General features: G+C 42.0%; 1 protein-coding gene across 3 annotated transcripts in view; it reads right to left on the bottom strand.

Moving 5' to 3' along the window:
* Positions 1-24538, bottom strand: part of SYTL5 (synaptotagmin like 5) — a 182287-nt gene that overhangs the window by 78095 nt on the left and 79654 nt on the right. For all 3 annotated transcript variants that reach the window (XM_073358234.1, XM_073358241.1, XM_073358250.1), the window contains exon 3: positions 17414-17629. In XM_073358234.1, the coding sequence (XP_073214335.1) occupies positions 17414-17629 (216 nt within the window). The remainder of the gene's footprint in view (positions 1-17413; positions 17630-24538) is intronic.

The following is a 24538-nucleotide window of genomic DNA, read 5'->3' as shown; positions in this document are numbered from 1 at the left end:
GAGTTACTCTAGGCTGCATCGAATCTTGAGTGTCCACTGGCCTCCATAGCTATTTAAAAACTACTCCAATCGTTTTTCTCAACACCTGTAAACTCATTGAACTCAACCCTAACACTGGGAGGCATTTCCAGTAGTGCATAATCTGGTATTGTAACGAGGAGTGGTCCATCTCCACCCTCAGGTGTCCCAGGAACCTCTCAGACTCTGCCTATTGAGTGGCAACTTTCTGTGATTTATATTCACCAGTGCCAATACTGTCCCATGTATATACAGTGCTTCTCTACCTTTAGCCCTTTCCTGCAGGGCTGAGGATGAACAGAGGTCTCCCTTCCTTGAGATCTCCACACATACTGGGATGAGCTAGCCGTGGTCACTCCTCCTCTTCCTCAGTACTTTTCTCCTGTGTCCTCCTTATACGCCTCTGCTGATGGACTACTGGCTCATCCAACCTCCCAGCCTGATCAGCCAATTAGCTAACACATCCCCAATCAGCCTTCGCCGGGGGAGCTGATTGATGCGTAAGTGGTCAGCATGCCAGGCTCACCAGCTAGCTCCCAGCACTCCATCACGGATTTAAAACCACAAAACAACTGTACACTTGTATGGCTCCACTAGCAATGCCACCTGTACCAAGAAACATCTATGCACTAAAATCACAATTTTCCCTCTCTTGGGCAAGAATTATTCACACACACACACACAAAATACATTTTAAGATTACCGACTTTAACGGTTCCCAAGCTGATCTATGGGCTACATTTCCATCATTCTTAGCTTGTAGCCTGTTAAGAGTATTACATCCTACATCCTTTGGCTGGCAGAATTACTTAGCTTTATAGTTCTCAGGCCCTTATAAGGATTCATCCTTGAAAAGTCAAGAAATGTGGAAATTCAGTCAACATTGGTTGACAAAAGTCCTTAGTACTCTCAATTGTTTGAACACCCACCCCAATGAACTTTTCACATTTTGAATAAAAGTTGATGCCACTCATGCATAAAACATTCTTGTCTGTAAAGCACTCTTCCAGTCTGTTAATAAGCCTCTTTTTGAAATATTTTCAATTGATAGTACCTGTGTAAATTAGCTACATGGCTCAAGTTCATAATAAAGAAGTTTTTTGATAACTACTGATCTGCAGAATGCTGCTTCTCTGAAGCACCTAGAAGGATGTCCAACACGGGTAGTCTATTCAGGCACCAAAGCAGTCCTATTCTGTGCTGTTATTTTCTGTAAGATATGTTATTGATACTAATTGTTATCTTTGCAAACACAAATACAGTAAATGGTTTTATTATGTTTAAGTGTTGCCACTCCCACTGACATCTCAATGAATACCATCAAGACATGTGCAATCAATGTGCAATGTGCTGCAATGTGCAATCAATGCTCAATTTCAAAGTATACAAGACTAGACAAAAAACACCTTGGGCATGGCTACACTGGAAACTTCAAAGCGCTGTCATGGAAGCGCTCCCGTGGCAGCACTTTGAAGTGCGAGTGTGGTTGCGCGCGAGCGCTGGAAGAGAGCTCTCCCAACGCTCCTGGTAATCCACCTCCACGAGGGGATTAGCTCCAAGCTCTAGATTTTTCACACCCCTGAGCCAGCAAGTTAGAGCAATATCAAATGTAAGTGTAGCCAAGCCTTTTCTCATGTTATTCCCCATGGAAATACTGCATGGACACATCACCTTTTGCTATAATTTTTGTAACAGTTAAAAGCTTTTGAGTACAGAATTGCACGTTGTATAGAGCTGGTGACTACAAGTATTTCCCATGAATATTCACTCAAAACACTGATTTAGCTCCATTTGTGTTCATGACCAATTTGTGCTTGAATACTACAACTTCCTAACAAACAGGTTTATTCGCCTATTCATAGAAACAACAAATATTTTCATTTCCTTTGCTAATTGTTTCTTCTGCTTGTCCTTTTTCTTGGGAAAGAAAGGACAGGATTTCCCAGCAGTGAATCCATGGCAGTGGATGGACATTGTATGACAGAATTTGCCTCTACATTTAAAGAAAGTTTAAGTAACTGTTACTGTTTCAAAATCTTAAACGACTCCAGCAGAGTGTGATTTTTCATTACCTGCATTCATTTACAAACACATCAGATAAAGAGAATCATATTTAGTTTGTGTAAGAATGGATACGATTACAGATGATTTTAGGGCATTGATCCGTACTTCTTACTCAGACAAGACTCCAACTTAGAGAGTTTTGCCTGGCTAAAGTCTGAGGAGTACTGAATAGGGCTCTATTGTCAATGAAGAATTCACACGAATGCAATTCTCTCTCATCCAATTATAGATTAAGTTTATGTGAGCACTACCAGAATAAGTTTAAAAAAAAACCAAAATCCAGACATATGCCTGCAAATATGATAATGAAAGATTATTGCCTTATCTTTTTGTTTGCAGCCTGTTGAGGACAATGCAAAAACAATTAATAGAAATCAATTAGTTATTGCCCAAAAGGCATTCAGAAAACCATTTCCACTCCATTTTTTGTTTACTTTCTAAGGATGTTCGCTTAAAAACAAAACTTAAAAACAAACCAAAAATTCATTGGAGAACACACAGCTTCTGGTTAGCAGGAAGAACAATTTTCCCCTATGTGTGATAAAAATATATATTGTCACTACTCACCAATAGCATGATCTTCTGTGGGTGCTAATTCTTCATAGTAAGGCTTAACATAAGTTTAGTACTCTACATCTGTCTTACCGTTGACTAAATTGCCATTGCAATTTGAACTACAAAGTTCATTAACTCTTTCCAAGGTTAGTCCTGAGTTTGACAATGAAACCCCAAAGTGCTGTTTCTCTCTTACTTGCACATCTTAATTTCCCAAGTCTTGTACCACCAACACTTCCCTTGATCCAAGAGAGCTGGTGCACGCCTTCCAAACCACACGCTCATAGATTCATAGACATTAAGGTCAGAAGGGATGACTGTGATAATCCAAACTGACCTCCTGCACATTGCAGCCACAGAACCTCACCCACCCACTCATGTAATAGACCCCTAACCTCTGGCTGAGTAACTCAAGTCCTCAAATCATGATTTAAAGACTTCAAGTTACAGAGAATCCACCATTTACACTAGTTTAAACCTGCAAGTGACCCAGGCCCCATGCTACAGAGGAAGGCAAAACACCCTAGCCCCCACTGTTTTTGCCAATCTGACCTAGGGCAAAATTCCTTCCTAACCCCAAATATGGTGACCAGTTAGACCCAGAGCATGTGGGCAAGACCCAGCAGGCAGTTACCTGAGCAAGAATTATCTGTAGTAACTCAGAGCCCTCCCCTTCTAGTGTCCTGTCTCCAGCCAGTAGGGATTTTTGCTACAGGCAGTTGCTAATGGGCCAAATGCCATTGTAGGCAGTCCTGTCACAGCATCCCCGCCATAAACTTATCAAGCTCAGTCTTGAAGCCACTATTTGGTGAAGAAATCTCTCAGCTATCACATCCAGGAAAATCTGATCCCCAAGTTTATAGATTCATTAAAAATTCTTGCTATTGGACTTGCAATTTCATGTGTCGGGTCCTTTAATATTCTTGGATGGAGATTATCCGGGCCCCCTGATTTAATCCCATTAAGCCATTTGAGTTGGACTTCCACTTCAGATGTGGTAATTCTACCTCCATATCTTCATTTCCATTAGCCATCCTGCTACTAACCCGAAGATCTTCATTAGCTTCATTAAAAACTTCCAGTGGTTTGCCAGGTGGGTAGAGCCAACATCCCTTGCACTGCCCTATAAGTGCTGGGGCTGTCCCTAGTCATGATACAGAAGCAGGCAAAGCCCGATCAACGAGGATTAGTGGAGAGATTACCCTGGAGAATAGGTCCTTCAGGGATCATCAGGTAATAGTACAGATACCTATTTTAGTTGCAATCCCTTAACACAACAGAATCTGGATAAGTATGGAATGAAAATGAAAATGGATGAGTAGCTCTTGGATAAGCCAACAGGCTTAGTACTTGCTAGCTAGTTAGAATTCCTTGAAGTCACCAATGCTAGGTAAATGGCAGTTGAGGTGAGGATCATATAAACCTAATTTAATGATTGTTTTTGTAGTTTGCATCAGGGACGCTTAGAGTTCTGAATACCCTTTTTTATTGTTGTAGGATGCAAATTAATAAATACAGTAAATTACAGACAGACTGGCATAAAAGATGATTTTGTCTGTGATACAAAATGCAAGAGTAGAATAATGGCTGACATCATCCTGAACCTTTCGCTGTCATGCTCTTCAAAACTAGGACTCTTCCTTATTTGGTTTGTGAAACAGATGCTCTTTGCTTAAGGCTAAGCCTTGAAGATATTTTAAGCCAAATTACCTGCCAATGTAACTGCAGTTACATCAATGAGTTACAACAGCAGTGAATTTGGCCCACAATTTTTCCCCCTTTATCTGTTTAATTTATTGCAATGGTGGAGGGAAAAAGGAGAATCTTTTCTGTTTTCTTTTTAAATAATTATAAAGAATGTTATATAATGCATGAAAGATGCTAAACATGAAAGCATTCTATATGAGCATGGTGGGTTGTCAAATAAAAGGCTGAAAAAACAGTTTACAGTATTTTTGGCTATTCCATTTATAACAAATTGTAATGCCAGAACCCCACCACCATCCCAACTTGCAACAATGCTACTGTGAGAGGTTGATTACAGGATAGCTAAGAAAAGTTCATTTAATCAGAAAAGGCAATTCACTGAATCATCAAAACTCCCTCCAAGTGGCACATAAATGCAAAATGTACATTTGGATCTTATTGGATGTGGCAAATGTCTAGTATAATTTGTGCGGCCTGAAAAACAAGTAGAAGCTGCTGACAGAAGTTCCAACTTATTTTTGGCAACAAATGCTCTTGGGATGTTTCATCTAAATTAAAGCATTTAATAGGGCTGGGCAGTGCTTTGGTGAGATTAACAACTCTCCTGTTTAGTCGTGTACATCCTTCGCATCTGAAAGAAACTTCATTGTGAGATCTGCATGGCTGCTTACATGACTAACAGATTCCTGGTAATAAGTAAATACTGTCTGTTCACTGGTTCTCAATCCATGACCCACAGACCACTGGTGGACTGCAGACGACTTTTGGGTGGTTTGCCAATTGGTTGCCTGAAAATGAGCCATGCAGTGATTTCAAGCATGATGAGGACTGCTACTTTGTTAAGTAAAATAACCTAATTTCCATTTATGAGACAGAATGGAAGAGTTAACTGTTGTAACAGATCCTTTGCATGGCACATCTAACACCTCCACATAGGATTTCTCTCTTAGGACACTCCTACAGCGGAAGCTACTAGCAGCACTCTGGCTCACACTGTTATGGAGCTGGTGCCCACCTGCAGAGGCCCTGGCTCCTAAGGAAGCTTGCAGCACTGCAGCTATTAAGGACTTAATTCCTACTTGCTAGGTCACTGTTCCTGAAAATGCAAATTGGAAGCTAAACAGAGATGGAGTGGAGATGTTAAAGAAGCCATTTCATCTTGGTTTGAGCAGGCAAGAAACCATGTGACTGTGCAGTATTATGAAGGACTCTGGAACTATGTGGCAGTACAGCTAAAAACTATAAATTGTGTTTTCATTCACCACTCTAACCAAATTGATCATATTAAGTAGAAGCTACTGTATTTTAAAATCTAAATGCATCGTTGCCATCACATTAGCTTTATTTGTTCATGAAACTGACAAATTTGACATAAACATGACAAGTATGTATTTTATATATATATATATACACGTAAGCATAGTCAGGATGAGCTCTCCCCTGACATCTGGTGGTGAGGTGTGGCAAGTTGTGGAAAAGAACTTCAGGGGCTGATCTCATTTGCATAGGCACACCCACCCCGCCTAAATGGTCACTTTGGCTGCTGTAGGAGCCCCAGTTTCTCAGTTATTGGGGCAGGAATAAACTATTATTATCCTGAATCAAGGACAGTGGAACTGTACTTGGCCTTTTGTTATGATGGAGGGACTCACCATCAACTAAGCAGCACTCGCTAGGCAAGGGTCATGGGTTGCAAAAGCCAGTGACTAGAGAGAGGCTGGGGACAGGTATTAATGCCTGGTGGCATGGGCTCCCTGGTGAGGGTCCTACATGCCAACTGCACCTTCTCCTCTCTCCACTGTGGAATATCAGAGCTAATATTTTGATTCTAATAGGAATCTAGTTACAGGCTGCTAAGCTGAAATCTCTTTGGGCCAATGGTGCACCAGCACTGAGGCTCCCCTACTACAAGCTGAAATCACTGAGCCTTGTGTTAAGTAGGGGCAGGCCCCGAAGCTATATTGTGGAGCACTTTGCAGGATAGCTGGTGCAGCTCATGGGATGGCTAGTGGAGTGGAGCAGTTTGCGAGACAGCTGGAGTGGCTCACGGGATTGTTGGTGGAGTGGAGCAGCTGCCAGAGCAGAGTGATTCATGGGATGGCTGGTGGAGCGGAGCAGAGCAGAGCCCCATGGAAAGGTGAGACAATTGGCTTCGGACCACGTAAGGTGCCCCTTAACTCCCCCCCACCCATTTCCACCCAGGTTGGGAGGTAAAACTCTACAGATAAACTTCTGAACTCTGGGGCTGCACTGACCAGGGACAGAGACTTTTGGGACTTTGGGTGACTTTTGGGTTGCTGTACTCAAGAACCAAAGGCCCAATTTGCTTGTAGTGGGTTTTTGCTCATGGGTTGTATTATGAATCCTGTTGGTGCTGTTTCCCCAGCATAATGCCACATTGTTTCTCTCTGTTATTAAAAGGCTTTTGCTACACTCAGACTCTTGCGAGAGGGGAAGTATTGCCTCTTAAAGGCGCCCCGGGGGGTGGTATATATTTGTCCCAGGTCACTGGGTGGGGGCTCGAGCCAGTTTTTCATTGTGTTATTAGAATGGAACCCCTAGATACTGAACCCGGCTTTTGTTGCTGCCAACTCTGACGGGCAGAAGGGTTACATATAGTTGGTGGGTCATATTTTTTTTCTTTTTGAAAGTGGTGCAAGGCATGAAGAAGATTGACAGACACAATTTAGATGCTATTTTACATTGGGAAGCTGGTGACCAATTCAGATTATAGCATTACCTGATTGGTAATGTTTAAGAAAAGCACTGTAATAAATGTTTATACCTCAGTAACTTTAGAACTGCTTTCCTGTGAGATAGACTAAGCCCATTCTTCTCCTTCAACACAGCTACAGAATTTATGGAGGGTTCAGAATAGTTCTACTCTTAAAATTGATTTGAACAGACATGCCTGAAATAAACAATAAAAGTAAAACCTATCATCTGCTGCATGAAATGTGGAGAATAAGGACATATGGATTCTTACCAAGCATTTGACCTCTCTGGCCAAGTCTAGTGCCATCCATAGTGAAAGAAAATCATAAGTAGAGAGTCATAGCAACTGACAGGTTGAACAGGCTTGGAAACCTCAGTATCACCACCTTATATCTTTGTCTTTTTCATCATCAATGCAAAAAAAATTTAGGATCTTGAGTCATAGCAGCCTTCATTGTTAAAAAGCTCATGTCTCATAGACCATATGTACAGAAATACGTATCTTCTAATAAGGCCAGGGAGTCCAAGAGTTAACTGTTAGACACCCCATACTTTCAATTCATAGTGAACAATCTACGGAAAGGGCTTCAGGTTACAGTTGCTTAATCCTTCAGCTCCTTTAGGAGCATCAGATCCATTTACCTACAAAAATACTTTTTCATTCAAAATATAAAATGAATGAATAAATGAATGAATAAAATAAATCTGTCTTGAAGTTTGAATTTAATAATTGCATCTCACATTCCAAAACTAAAACTGAAGAACTAGAAGTGAAACTGTCTCTTGCACTCTATTATTTTCAGACACTGATAACTGTAACAAGATGGGAGTGTTTTTCCTAGCAATCTATTTTTCTTTCTCCAAATCCTGATGTGGGACCAAACTGCATTGTCTGACTTAGATAATTTTTTAGTATATTTAATGGGACACCGAACCAAAGCTTTTAGAGTATTTTTTTAAACTGACCTGAGATCCAAGTTCACATATGAAAACATGATATTCTTTTACTTACACCCCTCCAAAAGCCAACCTCTTGCATTCTCAATAGCAAGTGTAGTGATAAAAAAATACCCTTTCCAATGCATTTTATCAAAGTAAGGTTTGGATGGGTTCTCCAGTATAGCGCCAGATAGAGTGTATTGTGACCAATAGCTTTAGTGAGCAAGCAAGAGGATTATGACAGCAATAACTTTGTCTGCTTCCTCTTACCCCTACCTTAAATGCTTGGGATTGTTTTAAAGAAAATCATGCACAATCATAGAATCATAGAAGTGTAGAACTAGAAGGGACCTCGAGAGGTCATCTAGTCCAGTCCCCTGCACTCATGGCAGGACTAAGTATTATCTAGACCATCCCTGACAGGTGTCTGTCTAACCTGCTCTTAAAAAAATCTCCAATGATGGAGATTCCACAACCTTCCTGGGCAATTTATTCCAGGGTTTAACCACCCTGAACTTTTTCCTAATGTCCAACCTAAACCTCCCTTGCTGCAATTTATTCCCATTGCTTCTTGTCCTATCCTCAGAGGATAAAAAAAGAGAACAATTTCCCCCCCCCCCCCTTGTAACAACATTGATGTACTTGAATCAGCTGGGTGCTATACATTTTATTTTGCGTTTCAATTGACTCATCACATATTATTCATCAATCTACATAGTCCCGTGTCCTGAACTAAACGGCTCAATAGTGTGAGCAATTATTTGAAATCCTACAGTCCCTTGCAACTCTATCACTTACCCTCTCCTGCCAAGGGAGGTTGCATCCGGTAGCAGACTGCTCTACACTAAAGCACAGCGCAGCTCTGTGGGGTGCCCATGCCCATTTAATTTAAATTTGATATTTTTCAGCCTCTCCTTCCCCTTCCTGATGTGTTTCCTAACTATTAAACTGCCAGATAATCCCAGCGGTTTTCGCCTTTTTCTTTACAAGAGTGAGTATGCACTTGGAGCTACCCATTTACTAGAACAGGTCAGGAATTTTCTACTGAAATATTTTTTTCCAATGGAAAATGTGGTTTCCACAAAACAGAAATTTTCCATGGAAAAATTTCCATTTTGCAGAGAATTTTCAAACAGGACAATCTTAAAAAATTCATTTTTGGGTTGGGCCAATCTGAATTGAAACATTTCGGTTTGGACCGCTTTCATATTAAGCTGTGTCTGCCTGAGCTGCCACAGTGCCTCATGAGTGTCGTAGCTTGGGTTCCTCACGTACTGCAGTCTCCCCTCTGTGGAACTGCCACATTAGTCAGGGACAGGGCTGGCCTCACCATGAGGCGAACTGAGGTGGCCGCCTCAGGTGCCAGACTGTGGGGAGGGCGCCACTAGGAACCAGTGCGCTAGAAAATTGTGTCTGCTGCTGTTAGATATGTATTCTCTCTGCTCTACATGCACAGAGATGGTGGAGTGCTGTGCTGGAGGAAGGAGGACAAGAGACATAACAGACAGGCAGGAGAAAAAGTGAGAGGGAATAACAGAAAGCAGCAGGAGCTGCAAGGAGAGGGAGGAGGAGGAGCCTCTTATGTACCTCTCTAGCACCCCCAGGAACCTGGACTGATTAACATCAGCTTCTCAGGGAGCTTCCTGTTTCCTGCTGCTTCCCTGAACCCACTTGAGGAGAACAGGCAGTCAACTGACGTAGGAGCCAGTTAGGTCCTTAAGACGCTGATATCTTCCCTGACTCAGGCCCTGCTACCAGCCTGCTTATTTGTCCCCTTCAATTGAGTGTTGAGAGCCACTATAGCTGGCACAGAACAACAGTCATGAGTGAAAGAAGAAAACGCCCCTTTGGGGCAGCATTCAGAAAAAGCAAGCAAGCAAAGGAAGCTTTTCTATCTAAGCAGGAAGGAGCTCTCCTGAGATACATAGACACAAATGTTCACAGTGAGCCTTCCGGCCCCAGTGAGGATGTGAGTGGTGAGGAGATGCCTGATCTTCCAGTTAGTCAGAGTGCAGGTGACCTGGCAGCCACTGCAGCATCCATATCTCATTTCAAATGGATGTAACCATGCACATTCCTGAAGAAAAAAGTGTAGATCAGAGAAGAGTGTGGTAGAGGCACAAGAAACAGCCGCTGCTGAGGTTAGTTCCTTAAGTCTAGATGATCCAGGACTGTGGACCCACTTGAGCAGTAGCCCGAGGGACTTCCTTGTACTGCATGGCCATAGCAAGTGAAAAACTTCATGTTCCCCAAAGACAGTGAAAATAGATATTTCCATCCAACACATTACTGGCGTGAAATCCCCAATGGTGACAAAGTGGAGAGGCCATGGCGATGTACTCAAAAACCCAGAATGCTGCATTCTGTTTTTGTTGCAAACTCTTCCAGTTTAATGTTCCCGACACATTGGGTTCTACAGGAACAAAGGACTGGAAAAATTTGGATAGAAATCTGGCATGCCATGAGAAGGCAGCAAATCACGAGAGAGCATTCCATAGGTGGAAAGAACTTGAGATGAGACTAAGGTTAAAGGCCACCATAGATGATCAGCATCAAGAGAAGATTGCATCAGAGTCTCTTTACTGGCAAAATGTTCTGAAAAGGCTCATTGCCATTGTGAGAATACTTGCTACCCAAAACCTGGCACTGTGTGGCACTTCAGATCAGCTGCATGTGCCAAACAATGGAAACTTCCTTAAAATTGAGGAGCTGATGGCGGAGTTTAATGCTGTACTCCAGGAGCATCTAAGAAGAGTCACCACCCAAGAAATGTACACACACCACTACCTTGGAAAAACCATTCAAAATGAGATCACACAGTTACTGGCAACAAAAGTCAAACAGAAGATTGTGGCAGATCTGAAGACAGCAAGATATTACTCTATTATTCTGGACTGCACACCTGACATCAGCCATACAGAACAAATTACTTTAATGGTGCGTTTTGTAACAACAACAGAACCTAATGAAAATGTCCCTGTAAGGGTGACTGTCAGAGAGCATTTTCTAGAATTTATTGACATTGATGATACTACAGGAGCTGGTATGACAAATGTGCTTCTTAAAAAGCTGGAAGATACGGGAATTGCAATAGCTGACATGAGAGGGCAGGGCTACAATAATGGTGCCAACGTGAGAGGAAAGAACAGAGGAGTGCAGACACGGATCTGAGAGTTAAACCCTGGAGCTTTTTTTGTCCCATGCAGTTCTCATTCATTGAACTTGGTGGTCAGTGATGCAGCATCAGCTTCTAGTGAGGCTGCTGGATTTTTTAAATGTAATTCAAAGCATCTATGTATTTTTCTTTGCATCAACTCATCAATGGCAAATTTTGAAGCAATATCTGGGAACATCCTCTCTGACACTGAAACCACTGAGTGATACATTATGGGAAAGTCGAGAGGAGGCGATAAAGCCTATCGAACACCAAATTGGGAAGATAGTTGATACCATAGTTGCCTTTATGGAGGATAATGCTATGACAGGAACTGTTCATGGGAGAACAATGGCAGAGGGAAATGGAATCACCAGAAACATACATAACTTCAAATTTCTGTGTGGCTTAGTGTTGTGGCATGACATAATGTTTGAAATAAATGTTGTAAGCAAGAGACTCCAAGGTGTTGACCTTGATATATCTGAGGCAATGGAACAACTGGACAAAGCAAAGTCATAGCTACAGCCTTACTGGTCAGATGAGGGATTTCAAAATGTTCTGAAAAGAGTGCACAGAAGTTGGCAGAGAAACTTCACACTGAACCTATTTTCCCACCCATTCAAGAACACACGAGTCACCAAAGAAGACGACATTTTGATTACGAGGCACGGGATAATCCCATAAGAGACCCCAAACAACAATTCAAAGTTGAATTCTTTAACCAGGTGCTAAATTGTGCAATACAGTCAGCTGAAGAACGTTTCATGCAGCTCAAGGAACAGAGCAGTATATTTGGGATGTTGTAGGATATTCCAAAACTCCTCACTATACCTGAAGACCACCAGCAATGCAGGGCACCAGAGACAGTGTTGACACATGATGACATGCACGATATTGATGCGAGTGATTTAGGTGATGAACTGAAAGTCCTTTCAAGATACATTTCAGCAGGATCAACTCCAAAGGTTGTTCTGGAATATATGTGCACAAATAAGATGACCACCCTCTTTCCAAAGGCTTTTGTTGCTCTGCACATACTTCCAACACTTCCTGTAACAGTTGCCAGTGGAGAACGCAGCTTCTCCAAGCTGAAGTTAATAAAAACACATAGACGCTCCACAATGACACAGGAGAGGCTGGTCAGCCTTGCAACCATCTCATTAGAGCATGAGCTGGCCCAGACTGTGGACCTTCAGGAAGCAGTTCAAATCTTTGCAATCAAGAAGGCACGGAAAGCACCACTTTGATTATTCAAACAGATAAAAATGCCAGTGTTTACTATGCAGACAAGAAAAGTTACATTTGCTGTTCAGGTGTTTGAATGTTAAGCGTTACTTAAAATTTTTGAACAAAGCATTTTAAGTTGTTAGTTCTTCTTTATTGGGGTAGGTAGCAGAGCAGTACCATGAGAGGAGTAGAACAGGAAGAAGGCAGAATTGAGACCTTTCAAAGTTTTGGCCCAAGCAAGGGGGCATGGGGGCGTCATTTGAGCTCCCCGCCTCAGGTGCCAAAATGTTGTGGGATGGCCCTGGTCAGGGAGGCCCAGGACAGGAACAGTAAAAAAAATGTAGTCCAGTCAGGGAGTCCAGCCCATATAGGAGAATGAGGACATGGGGGACATGGGGCACCCAAACTACAACCCCTGTAAGACATCGTGGCAGCTCAGGCAGACTCAGTTTAACATTAAACCAAAACGAAGCATTTCAATTTGGTTAGATGAACTGCAACAAAACATTTCCACATCAAAATATTTCTTAGCTTTTCACTCAGGATGAAAACAAATGTCTAAACAGTGGAATCTCCAGTGGGACAGAAATTCATCCATCTCTACAACTTACTTCAGAAAAGTCTCATTGGACAAGCAGGTTAGTCACAGAACTGTGTGCCTTGACAGAGAACAAGAGCTGTACCAGGCCCCCAGTAAAGCGAAGTAGTTAACTCTGGCTTCCCTTTTGTCTCCCATTGCACAGGTGCTCATGGGAAAAGCTATAAGAATGGCTGATGGGGAACCAGAGGCAGGAGAACACCTAGGGGAGGCAGGGCTCCACACCCAGGCTCTGTAAACTGGATGATGAAGCCTGGGCTGATCAGAACTTTTACTTATGGTAACTTGCTACAGTTTATAGTTACTGAGATTAGCTCCTGCTGATAAAACTCTTGTTGATAACTACTATACAATCAAGCCACCATCTTATACACCCACGCATACGTGCGGGCACACATACACACCCCTTTCTGTGGGTTTGCTTCCACCCAAAATATTTGCAATATGCTCTTGAGGAAAGAAAAGAAAAGTGTAATTATTAATTAAAAAAAAAAAAGACAACCAGGCAAATTGTCACTGAAGAGTCACTGAAATTAAAAACAGTAAGAACCACAAGGAAGATTTTTGTGTTAACTTGTTTGAAATTTCTCTGTTTTTAGGCTCGCTGTGTGCTATGGAAAGTAATTAACATTACTGATGACTTTTCCTGTTACTTGGAGACAGCATACTTATTTCAAAGATGCAGATAAAGCTCCTCATTTCTGCTATGTACTTCTATGGCAACTTGGCTGTCCAGGCATTTAACCTCACTTATTTATTCATTCCACAGGAGTAAAAGATGTAGGCCACACATATATAATTAGGAATATTTATAGCCTGAAGTTTCAAACTAAGCTTCCTGGCATTCTGACTGCAGAACAGGGCTTTCCCCAACCTATCACAGGCACCTTGTTAAACTGGTGTGTTTAAAACACAAACTGACCAAGGTTTTATTGACAGGATTTTAGTAAATACACCAAAAAAGCCCTATTAAAATGGAAAGTTTCAATCCAAGGTTAAACATTTCTCAGTTACTATTCATTTGAGAAAACTATTGATGACAATTGGTCCTTATGCAGAAAGGGAAGAAGGAGGGAAAACTTTGAAGTCCATTAGGGACCTCACAATAGAGACTCAATTTATTGAGGGAAGTACTTAAATACTACAGTGATTAAAACTATAGAAGACCCTAAGTTTATGAACAGGTGACTAAAGACTATATTTAGGCTTGATAGGATTATTTTTTTAATCAGTAAATGCCAGTAAATGTTGATTTTACTGTACACACACAAACCAGCAAAAAACATTTCCATCAATAATAGTAAAAAAAATAAAGATAGGCAAAGTATAAAAATGCTGCTTAAGAACTTATATAAATTAAATATCCTTAAATCAAACTCTAATATTTTGACATGTGATGTTGACCATTTGTGTTTTAATGGTTATAAAGCTTTAACTTTTTGAATCTCAAGGTCTATTGCCCTCCCCAAATTTCCCTCAACTGTGAAAATTCAAATAGATAAAATTTGGGAAAAAATGCTTTAAAATGAACACCAATATTATCCGTCAAAATTATATATACAAAATACTGAATTCTGCCAAGCTTAACTATATTGTATTACACATGGCGGCAGAATTAAGAATGTGGGACAACCTTAGTTTTGCATTTCATGACTTCTGGGCACTTTTACAACCTTGATCTCTGCCAGTTAAAATGGGGACGCTCCAGATGACAAGATAACTAATTCTCTTGTTCCTGATCATGAATAATAGTGTTCATTTTCTGTTTTCTAGTGACATATAGTTCTTTTGGAATACATTTTGCATATAAAGCTAGATTTCTTTATGTTGTATTTAAAAATGCTTGAGGATCTCATTTTTTATATTAAAAGTTCCACCCACAGAGTTTAATGAAGTTCTTCATGAGGTGATTTTTCTTTTGAGGGTTCTAGAATGTAGTGAATGTATTGTAATGGCCAACTCCCTCCCCACCATTAGCAGGGCTGAAGGCAAGTGTGGTTTGAGAGAGAGGCTGGGGCAATTAAAACAAAGTGGTGTTCTGGGGGAGCTGGAGCTGCCTTTTGCTGACTCTGGGGAAGTAGATGCTGTTGTGGTGGTTTGACTGTACTAAAGTTTTGTTGGCGTTTTTCGACATAGTCTTTCCTCCTTCATTCAGATACTCTGATACTAAAATATTATTCCCTACATTTATCTGATAATTAGTTACATCATTTTATTTAAAACTATAAGTATTTTTAAATAATTTGGGGATAAAGGCTGCATATTCATAATTTGCCACATCTTTCTCTGGATTTCTTGACATTTGAATGGAAAGCCACTGTAAATATTAGAATAGTGCTGAAAATCTGTCATGGACTACATGAGAAAATGCCTTCTTACTGCACAGAAAATGCCATGGATACCTCTGACATAATGGGTAGGCGGGACTGAGAAATCAAACTAGAGAAATCAAGAGGAGTGAAAGATGGAAGTTTATTAAAGAAAGAGACAGGTGATGTTCAGATTTTCTTTCATGGCTATGTGTTTTGGCAACCATCTACTTTAGAATATCTACTCAGATCAGGCAAACTCGACAATACACTCATATGTCCAGCCATGATAGAAACACACAGGTATTATTTTCAGTAAACACACCAACAACAGTACTTTGCTGCACCATAGTACACTTTCCAATGACTTGAAGAGAAATGCTTTTGAAGCTTACTGAAGAAAAAATGGATGATTCAAGCGTAATAGATCCACCTACAGATCATGGATTAAAATGGTGGACTACACTGGTAATGATGAATACTCTTTCTTGTCCAACAGCAGCTTAAGGTCCTATGTGAGAGGAGTTGGGTGATCTCATTTCATAGCAGACAGAAATAGAAGTTACACATCCGAAATAGAAGTTAATAGCACACAGGTGACGATTTCAGCAGAAAAGTCAAGAATCAGATGACCAAAGAGCCAAGCACTGAAAGAGTAGAGTGTCTGGATTTCATTCCTCAGGGGTGTCAGATTTGGAATCTTCCATGAATACTAAATTAAATGTAGTTTACAGGGAACACTTTCGCCAAGATACAAAGCACAATGAAACCACCATGAAGGAAATAGACATCTTTTACAGATCCACACCACACAGCTGAAAAATAACGTTGAAGTTTTTGCCCCTCTATTCACACCTCTTTCACTCCACGCAAGCTGCATGACTAACTGCTCTGTCCTGTCATGGTCCCACTCATTTCCGTACCTTTTCCCTCTGCCATCACATAACCCTCTCCTCAAATGCAATTCTTTCAAAATGCCTAAAACCCTAGCCTTCCCTAAACAAAAATTAAATAAGATGTCTGAAAATAAAACTGAACAAATCCAAACTAGAACTGTGGCAGTATCAAAAGGTATGAAAATCTACACTGTCCAATCACAGTGTTCTTAGTTCATCCCATCCTTCATTAGTACACTGTCTATTTAGATGGTAATCTCTTTAGGGCAGGAACCTAGCATTACTTGTCTGCAAAGTGCCTTCTGCACAGTTCAGAATATAGAAATAGATACCACCTGCTTGCAATAAGAACCTGTTCACTACATTTAAAAATCTAGGAGTAAAATGGTACTTTATGAATTGTATAGTAAAAGTAAAATTATGCATAATGCTGATATATCAGACTAGCAGATTAAGCAAGAAATACTGTGGTGCTGTAAAATACATACAGACATGCTGTAACTTTGAAGTGCTCATAGGCAATTCTGTTTAATGATGACTGCACTGAGGATTGCTTAGCAACATTTGATACCATACTCTACATTCTAACAGCAGAAAAGCAAAGGTTGACTCGCCCTGTACATTTGGCAGAATGCCATTCATTTCACAATTCTATCTAATTCTATAAGCATGGGGAGATGTTTTACATTAAAGCCTTTTTAACAGATGTGGAGGTGCTAATATAACAGAGGCTAATGAGACAAGGATAAAAGTGTTGCTGAAAGTACTTTTGCTCGTATTTTTGCAGGCCTTCTCTTTTGCAAAATAAACAGATCATATTAGACTGGACATCCATGGACCTTACATAGTTTTAGTTTTACCATTATTCAATTATTAGATCTGTTCCTTTATAATAAAAACAGATGTATTATAAAACAATAATCTTCTCTTATTTTCAGCTCATTCACACCTGTGGTTTAGCATCTGTGATGCTACGAGCATTCTTTAAAAAAGCCAAAACACAAATAAACAAAAAACCCCAGCAACAACAAAAACAACAAGCAGGTGCTGAAGAGAAGATGATGAAATAAATATTGCTGAAAATATAAGCCACCTAAAATAAGCCTTTCCCCTTCTACGCCTGCTATGTTATGCCCTTGTGTTAAAGATGAGAAAGCAGCAACAGCATAAACTTATTTATAACACAGATGGCCTCTAACTCCATATTTACAAAAGCTTCAGAACTTACGCAATCTTGGCGCACACAGTGCACTTCCAGTTCCCATCAATTCCCAAAACACGACACTTGTTGCAAACTGTGAGTTTGCATTCTTGGCACTGGTCCCCCCTGTCAAAGATTAAGCCCAGGTTTTTCTGACAGCGAACACAGACCCTGCCACGGTCCTGTTGGCAATGGCGGTTTCCACCTTTTCGTCTCACTTCCAACAACTCATTCTTCAATTTCCTGGAAATAAAAAAAAAAGAGGGCACTTTAAATCTGATATACCACTGGGTTCATAGCATTTCATGGTAATATTCTGTATCCTCTTAGGTTCAAGTAACAGAGTCTCTAGGGAATGTGTATAAAATGATAACAGGATAAGAGTGCTAAGCATTATAGAAGACAACAGTAAAGAAGATCTATGCAAATTTAAGTTATATTTTCCACACCAAATCCCTTTACAGACAGACAGACATACTAACTACACAACCACCCCACATTGAAATGCAGCCCTCCATAAGATAAAATGCACCAGCTATTCAGCAGGTCACAACACCACCATACTTTCAGCTATGAAAAAGTATAATGTGGCCAACTGGAAACTGCAAGGTATATATATACCACAGGACAGAAGCGACTTTGTCTGTACAAAGTGCAAGCTGGTCTCCATATTGGAAGAGAAGATTGAAGGTCTGGAGCAACAGATAACAACCCTGCGTTGCATACGGGAAACTGAGGATTTCCTGGACGAAACTCAGGATAGGCTTCTAGGGGCACAAAGCTCTACAGATATAGAGCAGGTTGCACAGAGGAGCCAAGAGGCTAGTGAAGAAGCTTGGCAACATGTGACCTCCAGAAGAGGTAAGCGGAATGTCCGGGTTCCAGTAACACAGACACAGGTAACTAACCGCTTTCATGTTCTCTCCACAGGTATCGTTGCGGAGAGTGGACAAGATGATATGTCTGGGGCGAGAAAGCAGAAGGAGACTCTGCTGGTTGGAAGGCATGAGATGCGCTGTCCTGAGGTTGGGGGTTCCACGACCACCACCCCCAAGAGGAGAAGGCGGGTGGTGGTGGTCGGGGACTCTCTCCTCCGGGGGACTGAGTCATCTATCTGCCGCCCTGACCGGGAAAACCGAGAAGTCTGCTGCTTGCCAGGGGCTAAGATTCGTGATGTGACGGAGAGACTGCCGAGACTCATCAAGCCCTCGGATCGCTACCCCTTCCTGCTTCTCCACGTGGGCACCAATGATACTGCCAAGAATGACCTTGAGCGGATCACTGCGGACTATGTGGCTCTAGGAAGAAGAATAAAGGAGTTGGAGGCGCAAGTGGTGTTCTCGTCCATCCTCCCCGTGGAAGGAAAAGGCCTAGGTAGGGAGCGTCGAATCGTGGAAGTCAACGAATGGCTACGCAGATGGTGTCGGAGAGAAGGCTTTGGTTTCTTTGACCATGGGATGGTGTTCCATGAAGGAGGAGTGCTGGGTAGAGACGGGCTCCATCTTACGAAGAGAGGGAAGAGCATCTTTGCCAGCAGGCTGGCTAACCTAGTGAGGAGGGCTTTAAACTAGGTTCACCGGGGGAAGGAGACCAAAGCCCTGAGGTAAGTGGGAAAGCGGGATACCGGGAGGAAGCACAGGCAGGAATGTCTGTGAGGGGAGGGCTCCTGCCTCATACTGGCAATGAGGGGCGATCAACAGGTTATCTCAAGTGCTTATATACAAATGCACAAAGCCTTGGAAACAAGCAGGGAGAACTGGAGGTCCTGGTGATGTCAAGGAACTATGACGTGATCAGAATAACAGAGACTTGGTGGGATAACTCGCATGACTGGAGTACTGTCATGGATGGTTATAAACTGTTCAGGAAGGACAGGCAGGGCAGAAAAGGTGGGGGAGTAGCACTGTATGTAAGGGAGCAGTATGACTGCTCAGAGCTCCGGTACGAAACTGCAGAAAAACCTGAGTGTCTCTGGATTAAGTTTAGAAGTGTGTGCAACAAGAGTGATGTAGTGGTGGGAGTCTGCTATAGACCACCGGACCAGGGGGATGAGGTGGATGAGGCTTTCTTCCGGCAGCTCATGGAAGCTACTAGATCGCATGCCCTGATTCTCATGGGTGACTTTAATTTTCCTGATATCTGCTGGGAGAGCAATACAGCGGTGCATAGACAATCCAGGAAGTTTTTGGAAAGCGTAGGGGACAATTTCCTGGCGCAAGTGCTAGAGGAGCCAACTAGGGGGGGTGCTTTTCTTGACCTGCTGCTCACAAACCGGGTAGAATTAGTGGGGGAAGCAAAAGTGGATGGGAATCTGGGAGGCAGTGACCATGAGTTGGTTGAGTTCAGGATCCTGACGCAGGGAACAAAGGTAAGCAGCAGGATACGGACCCTGGACTTCAGGAAAGCAGACTTCGACTCCCTCAGGGAACGGATGGCCAGGATCCCCTGGGGGACTAACTTGAAGGGGAAAGGAGTCCAGGAGAGCTGGCTGTATTTCAAGGAATCCCTGTTGAGGTTACAGGGACAAACCATCCCGATGAGTCGAAAGAATAGTAAATATGGCAGGCGACCAACTTGGCTTAATGGTGAAATCCTAGCGGATCTTAAACATAAAAAAGAAGCTTACAAGAAGTGGAAGGTTGGACATATGACCAGGGAAGAGTATAAAAATATTGCTCGGGCATGTAGGAATGTTATCAGGAGGGCCAAATCGCACCTGGAGCTGCAGCTAGCCAGAGATGTCAAGAGTAACAAGAAGGGTTTCTTCAGGTATGTTGGCAACAAGAAGAAAGCCAAGGAATGTGTGGGCCCCTTACTGAATGAGGGAGGCAACCTAGTGACAGAGGATGTGGAAAAAGCTAATGTACTCAATGCTTTTTTTGCCTCTGTTTTCACTAACAAGGTCAGCTCCCAGACTGCTGCGCTGGGCATCACAAAATGCGGAAGAGATGGCCAGCCCTCTGTGGAGATAGAGGCGGTTAGGGACTATTTAGAAAAGCTGGACGTGCACAAGTCCATGGGGCCAGACGAGTTGCATCCGAGAGTGCTGAAGGAATTGGCGGCTGTGATTGCAGAGCCACTGGCCATTATCTTTGAAAACTCGTGGCGAACCGGGGAAGTCCCGGATGACTGGAAAAAGGCTAATGTAGTGCCAATCTTTAAAAAAGGGAAGAAGGAAGATCCTGGGAACTACAGGCCAGTCAGCCTCACCTCAGTCCCTGGAAAAATCATGGAGCAGGTCCTCAAAGAATCAATCCTGAAGCACTTGCATGAGAGGAAAGTGATCAGGAACAGCCAGCATGGATTCACCAAGGGAAGGTCATGCCTGACTAATCTAATCGCCTTTTATGATGAGATTACTGGTTCTGTGGATGAAGGGAAAGCAGTGGATGTATTGTTTCTTGACTTTAGCAAAGCTTTTGACACGGTCTCCCATAGTATTCTTGTCAGCAAGTTAAGGAAGTATGGGCTGGATGAATGCACCATAAGGTGGGTAGAAAGCTGGCTAAATTGTCGGGCTCAACGGGTAGTGATCAATGGCTCCATGTCTAGTTGGCAGCCGGTATCAAGTGGAGTGCCCCAGGGGTCGGTCCTGGGGCCGGTTTTATTCAATATCTTCATAAATGATCTGGAGGATGGTGTGGATTGCACTCTCAGCAAATTTGCGGATGATACTAAACTGGGAGGAGTGGTAGATACGCTGGAGGGGAGGGATAGGATACAGAAGGACCTAGACCAATTGGAAGATTGGGCCAAAAGGAATCTGATGAGGTTCAATAAGGATAAGTGCAGGGTCCTGCACTTAGGACGGAAGAACCCAATGCACAGCTACAGACTAGGGACCGAATGGCTAGGCAGCAGTTCTGCAGAAAAGGACCTAGGGGTGACAGTGGACGAGAAGCTGGATATGAGTCAGCAGTGTGCCCTTGTTGCCAAGAAGGCCAATGGCATTTTGGGATGTATAAGTAGGGGCATAGCGAGCAGATTGAGGGACGTGATCGTTCCCCTCTATTCGACATTGGTGAGGCCTCATCTGGAGTACTGTGTCCAGTTTTGGGCCCCACACTTCAAGAAGGATGTGGATAAATTGGGGAGAGTCCAGCGAAGGGCAACAAAAATGATTAGGGGACTGGAACACATGAGTTATAAGGAGAGGCTGAGGGAGCTGGGATTGTTTAGCCTGCAGAAGAGAAGAATGAGGGGGGATTTGATAGCTGCTTTCAACTACCTGAAAGGGGGTTCCAAAGAGGATGGCTCTAGACTGTTCTCAATGGTAGCAGATGACAGAACGAGGAGTAATGGTCTCAAGTTGCAGTGGGGGAGGTTTAGATTGGATATTAGGAAAAACTTTTTCACTAAGAGGGTGGTGAAACACTGGAATGCGTTACCTAGGGAGGTGGTAGAATCTCCTTCCTTAGAGGTTTTTAAGGTCAGGCTTGACAAAGCCCTGGCTGGGATGATTTAACTGGGAATTGGTCCTGCTTTGAGCAGGGGGTTGGACTAGATGACCTTCTGGGGTCCCTTCCAACCCTGATATTCTATGATTCTATGATTCTATATAAGGAGGCAAAAAGTAAAAGCCTTAGTATAAATTTGGCTAGGACATTTGGGTTAACATTTCTGGATAAGTTCATGGAGGATAGGTCCATCAATGGCTGTTAGTCAGGATGGACAGGGATGGTGTCCTCAGCCTCTGTTTGCCAGAGGCTGGAAATGGGCGACGGAATGCATCACTTGATGATTGCCTGTTCTGTTCATTCCCTCTGGGGCACCTGGCATTGGCCGCTGTCGGTAGACAGGATACTGGGCTAGATGGACCTTTGGTCTGACCTAGTAGGGCCATTCTTATGTTCTTAACATGACTGTCCTTGCAAAAAGTACTAGGCAGTTAATAAAGATCCTGTGGTCAAGGCAACTGCTCTAAGGTTATCTGGAAGAAAAATCTCCAGTATCCACAGTGTCATTTAACATTATGCTGAGACATTGATTAAGCAGTATTTATTCAAAGAAGAAAACCAGTTAAGTTCCCAACACCACACCCATACAAACACACAGACGATTATGAGCCTAAAGGTTAAGTGACAGATTGAACAGCGCAGGAACTGATCATTTCTATAGATCAGAAGAAAACTAAGAGGAAGAACTATTTCTTTTTTACTTCCATTAATTCATTTGATAATGGAATCTGATTAGGATACATATATCATGTCACAATAAATATTTGGAGAATGGCATAACCTACATGGTGTTATAGGTTCTGATACCAGTGAACTTAAGACAAAATTAAGGCAACACTGCTTTGGCTTCTTCAATTATTTTTCTTTTTAACTAGCAGGGTGGACTGCAATTTTTATTTTCTTTTTTGAAACAAGTATAATAGGCTCAAAATACACTGTTCCTTTATCAGTGTTCATCCCGGGGAGCTTAGCATTGTGTACCTAACATAGTGGTATATAAAGGAATTTAATGTGCAATAGCTTAGAATCAGTGAGACCAATAGTGGGTCTGAAACATTAAAATGATCGCTTGCACAGACACCTTCCCGAACTGTTCACACATTCTGTGAAGTACAAACTCACCCTCTTCCTGAGCTTTAATAATAAAGTAAGCAACAAGGTAACAAATAATCAAATCGAACCTTCTCCCTCGGCGTACTTCTCCTAGGGTTCTTCCCTCAGTACCGCTCAACCCACAATCTCGACCTCTGACCCGCCCCCAGACTACAACTCCAACCTCCCCTTTTCAAACAAGGCAGACAATGCATCACCTGCTTCTGAACAGAATCTCCTTAGTCCTTTCGCAGCAGGTTCAACACCTACTAGCAGGCAGTTTCTCAAGCAAACACTGCAAGCACATCACAGATCGCTACTGAAGAAACAACTTCTACCATAACAAACATGACCTAACACGTAGTTAAGCCTACTTTGCCAGAGCTAGTCACCACTAACATTTTAAGGGCGTTGAAGTCATACAACAGAACTAGCTAGTATACCAATGTAAAGAGATATAGAAAAGAAAAAACTAAGAGTAATATAATAATATTGCATGTGTGTCTAAAATTAGAAGACATCTTCTATTCCACTTTGTATAGACTTATGGAGCTTGTACACTGGTCACATATACAACATTTTAAAAGTAATTAAAGGGGGGGAATTATTTATTTCACCTAAAATAATATCTAGTTCTGATATACTATTACACTTGTTACTAGAGGCAAGACAGAAATTATTAGAATCTGCAGGATACAAATTTAATCTTTGAAGAGTGACAGTATTTCTTAATATGTACAACCTCCCATTGAAATCTGTATATGGATCTTTCCATAGATGCAAAGGCAATCATTAACTTTAATTACTAAGCAAAATGAACTTCACATTCAAAGTGCATTTTTAAGGTCTCTCCATGAGAAAGCAAAATTCTCCCCCTCAACCCAGTTCCAGGGTCTGGGACTGTAGCACAGCATAGCTATTCTAGCCTACAGGCTGCTATTAGCAGCCTCAGCCTCTCTGCACCAATTGTGTCTGGTGCTGGGATGAGGAAAGGATATGAGGTCCATAGTTCTTTTTTACTCTTTGGTTTTACTTCACTCATTAAATAGACTGTGGTTCTTGTATGAAAAGAAGCTGACTAGAGGTGAATACCATAAACGATCCACCAGGAGTACTTTCTCCACTCGGATATGCTGCATACATTGTTTAAAATCATGATGTGACTGATAAACCAACCAAATGGTATTTCACAGTAATTCAAATTCTGATTCTTCAAGATCTAATCTACTTAGTTTATTGGTAGAAAAGCACTTTTGGTGTGAGCAGGATTATGCTTCATCTAAATAGTACATTCTCTATTATATTTTATAATTTATGTCTATTTGTTAACACTTTGATGGGAAATCTTTATCACTACCATAACAACATTTAGGCCTGCTCTACACTACACAGTAAGGTTGACGTAAGGCAGCTTACATCAACCTAATAATGTCTGTATACAGGTCCATTCCACCAACATAACTCGCCTGCTATATTGACTTAATTACACCAACTCCTCAACAGGTGTATCAGAGGGGTGGCCATGTTAGTCTGGATCTGTAAAAGCGGCAAAGAGTCCTGTGGCACCTTATAGACTAACAGACGTATTGGATCATCCAGTGAA

This window comes from Lepidochelys kempii, chromosome 1 (genome assembly GCF_965140265.1).
Source record: "Lepidochelys kempii isolate rLepKem1 chromosome 1, rLepKem1.hap2, whole genome shotgun sequence".
Classification (NCBI taxonomy): domain Eukaryota; kingdom Metazoa; phylum Chordata; order Testudines; family Cheloniidae; genus Lepidochelys; species Lepidochelys kempii.
Note: the sequence above shows the minus strand (reverse complement) of the source record. Positions and strands in the feature narration are given on the sequence as shown.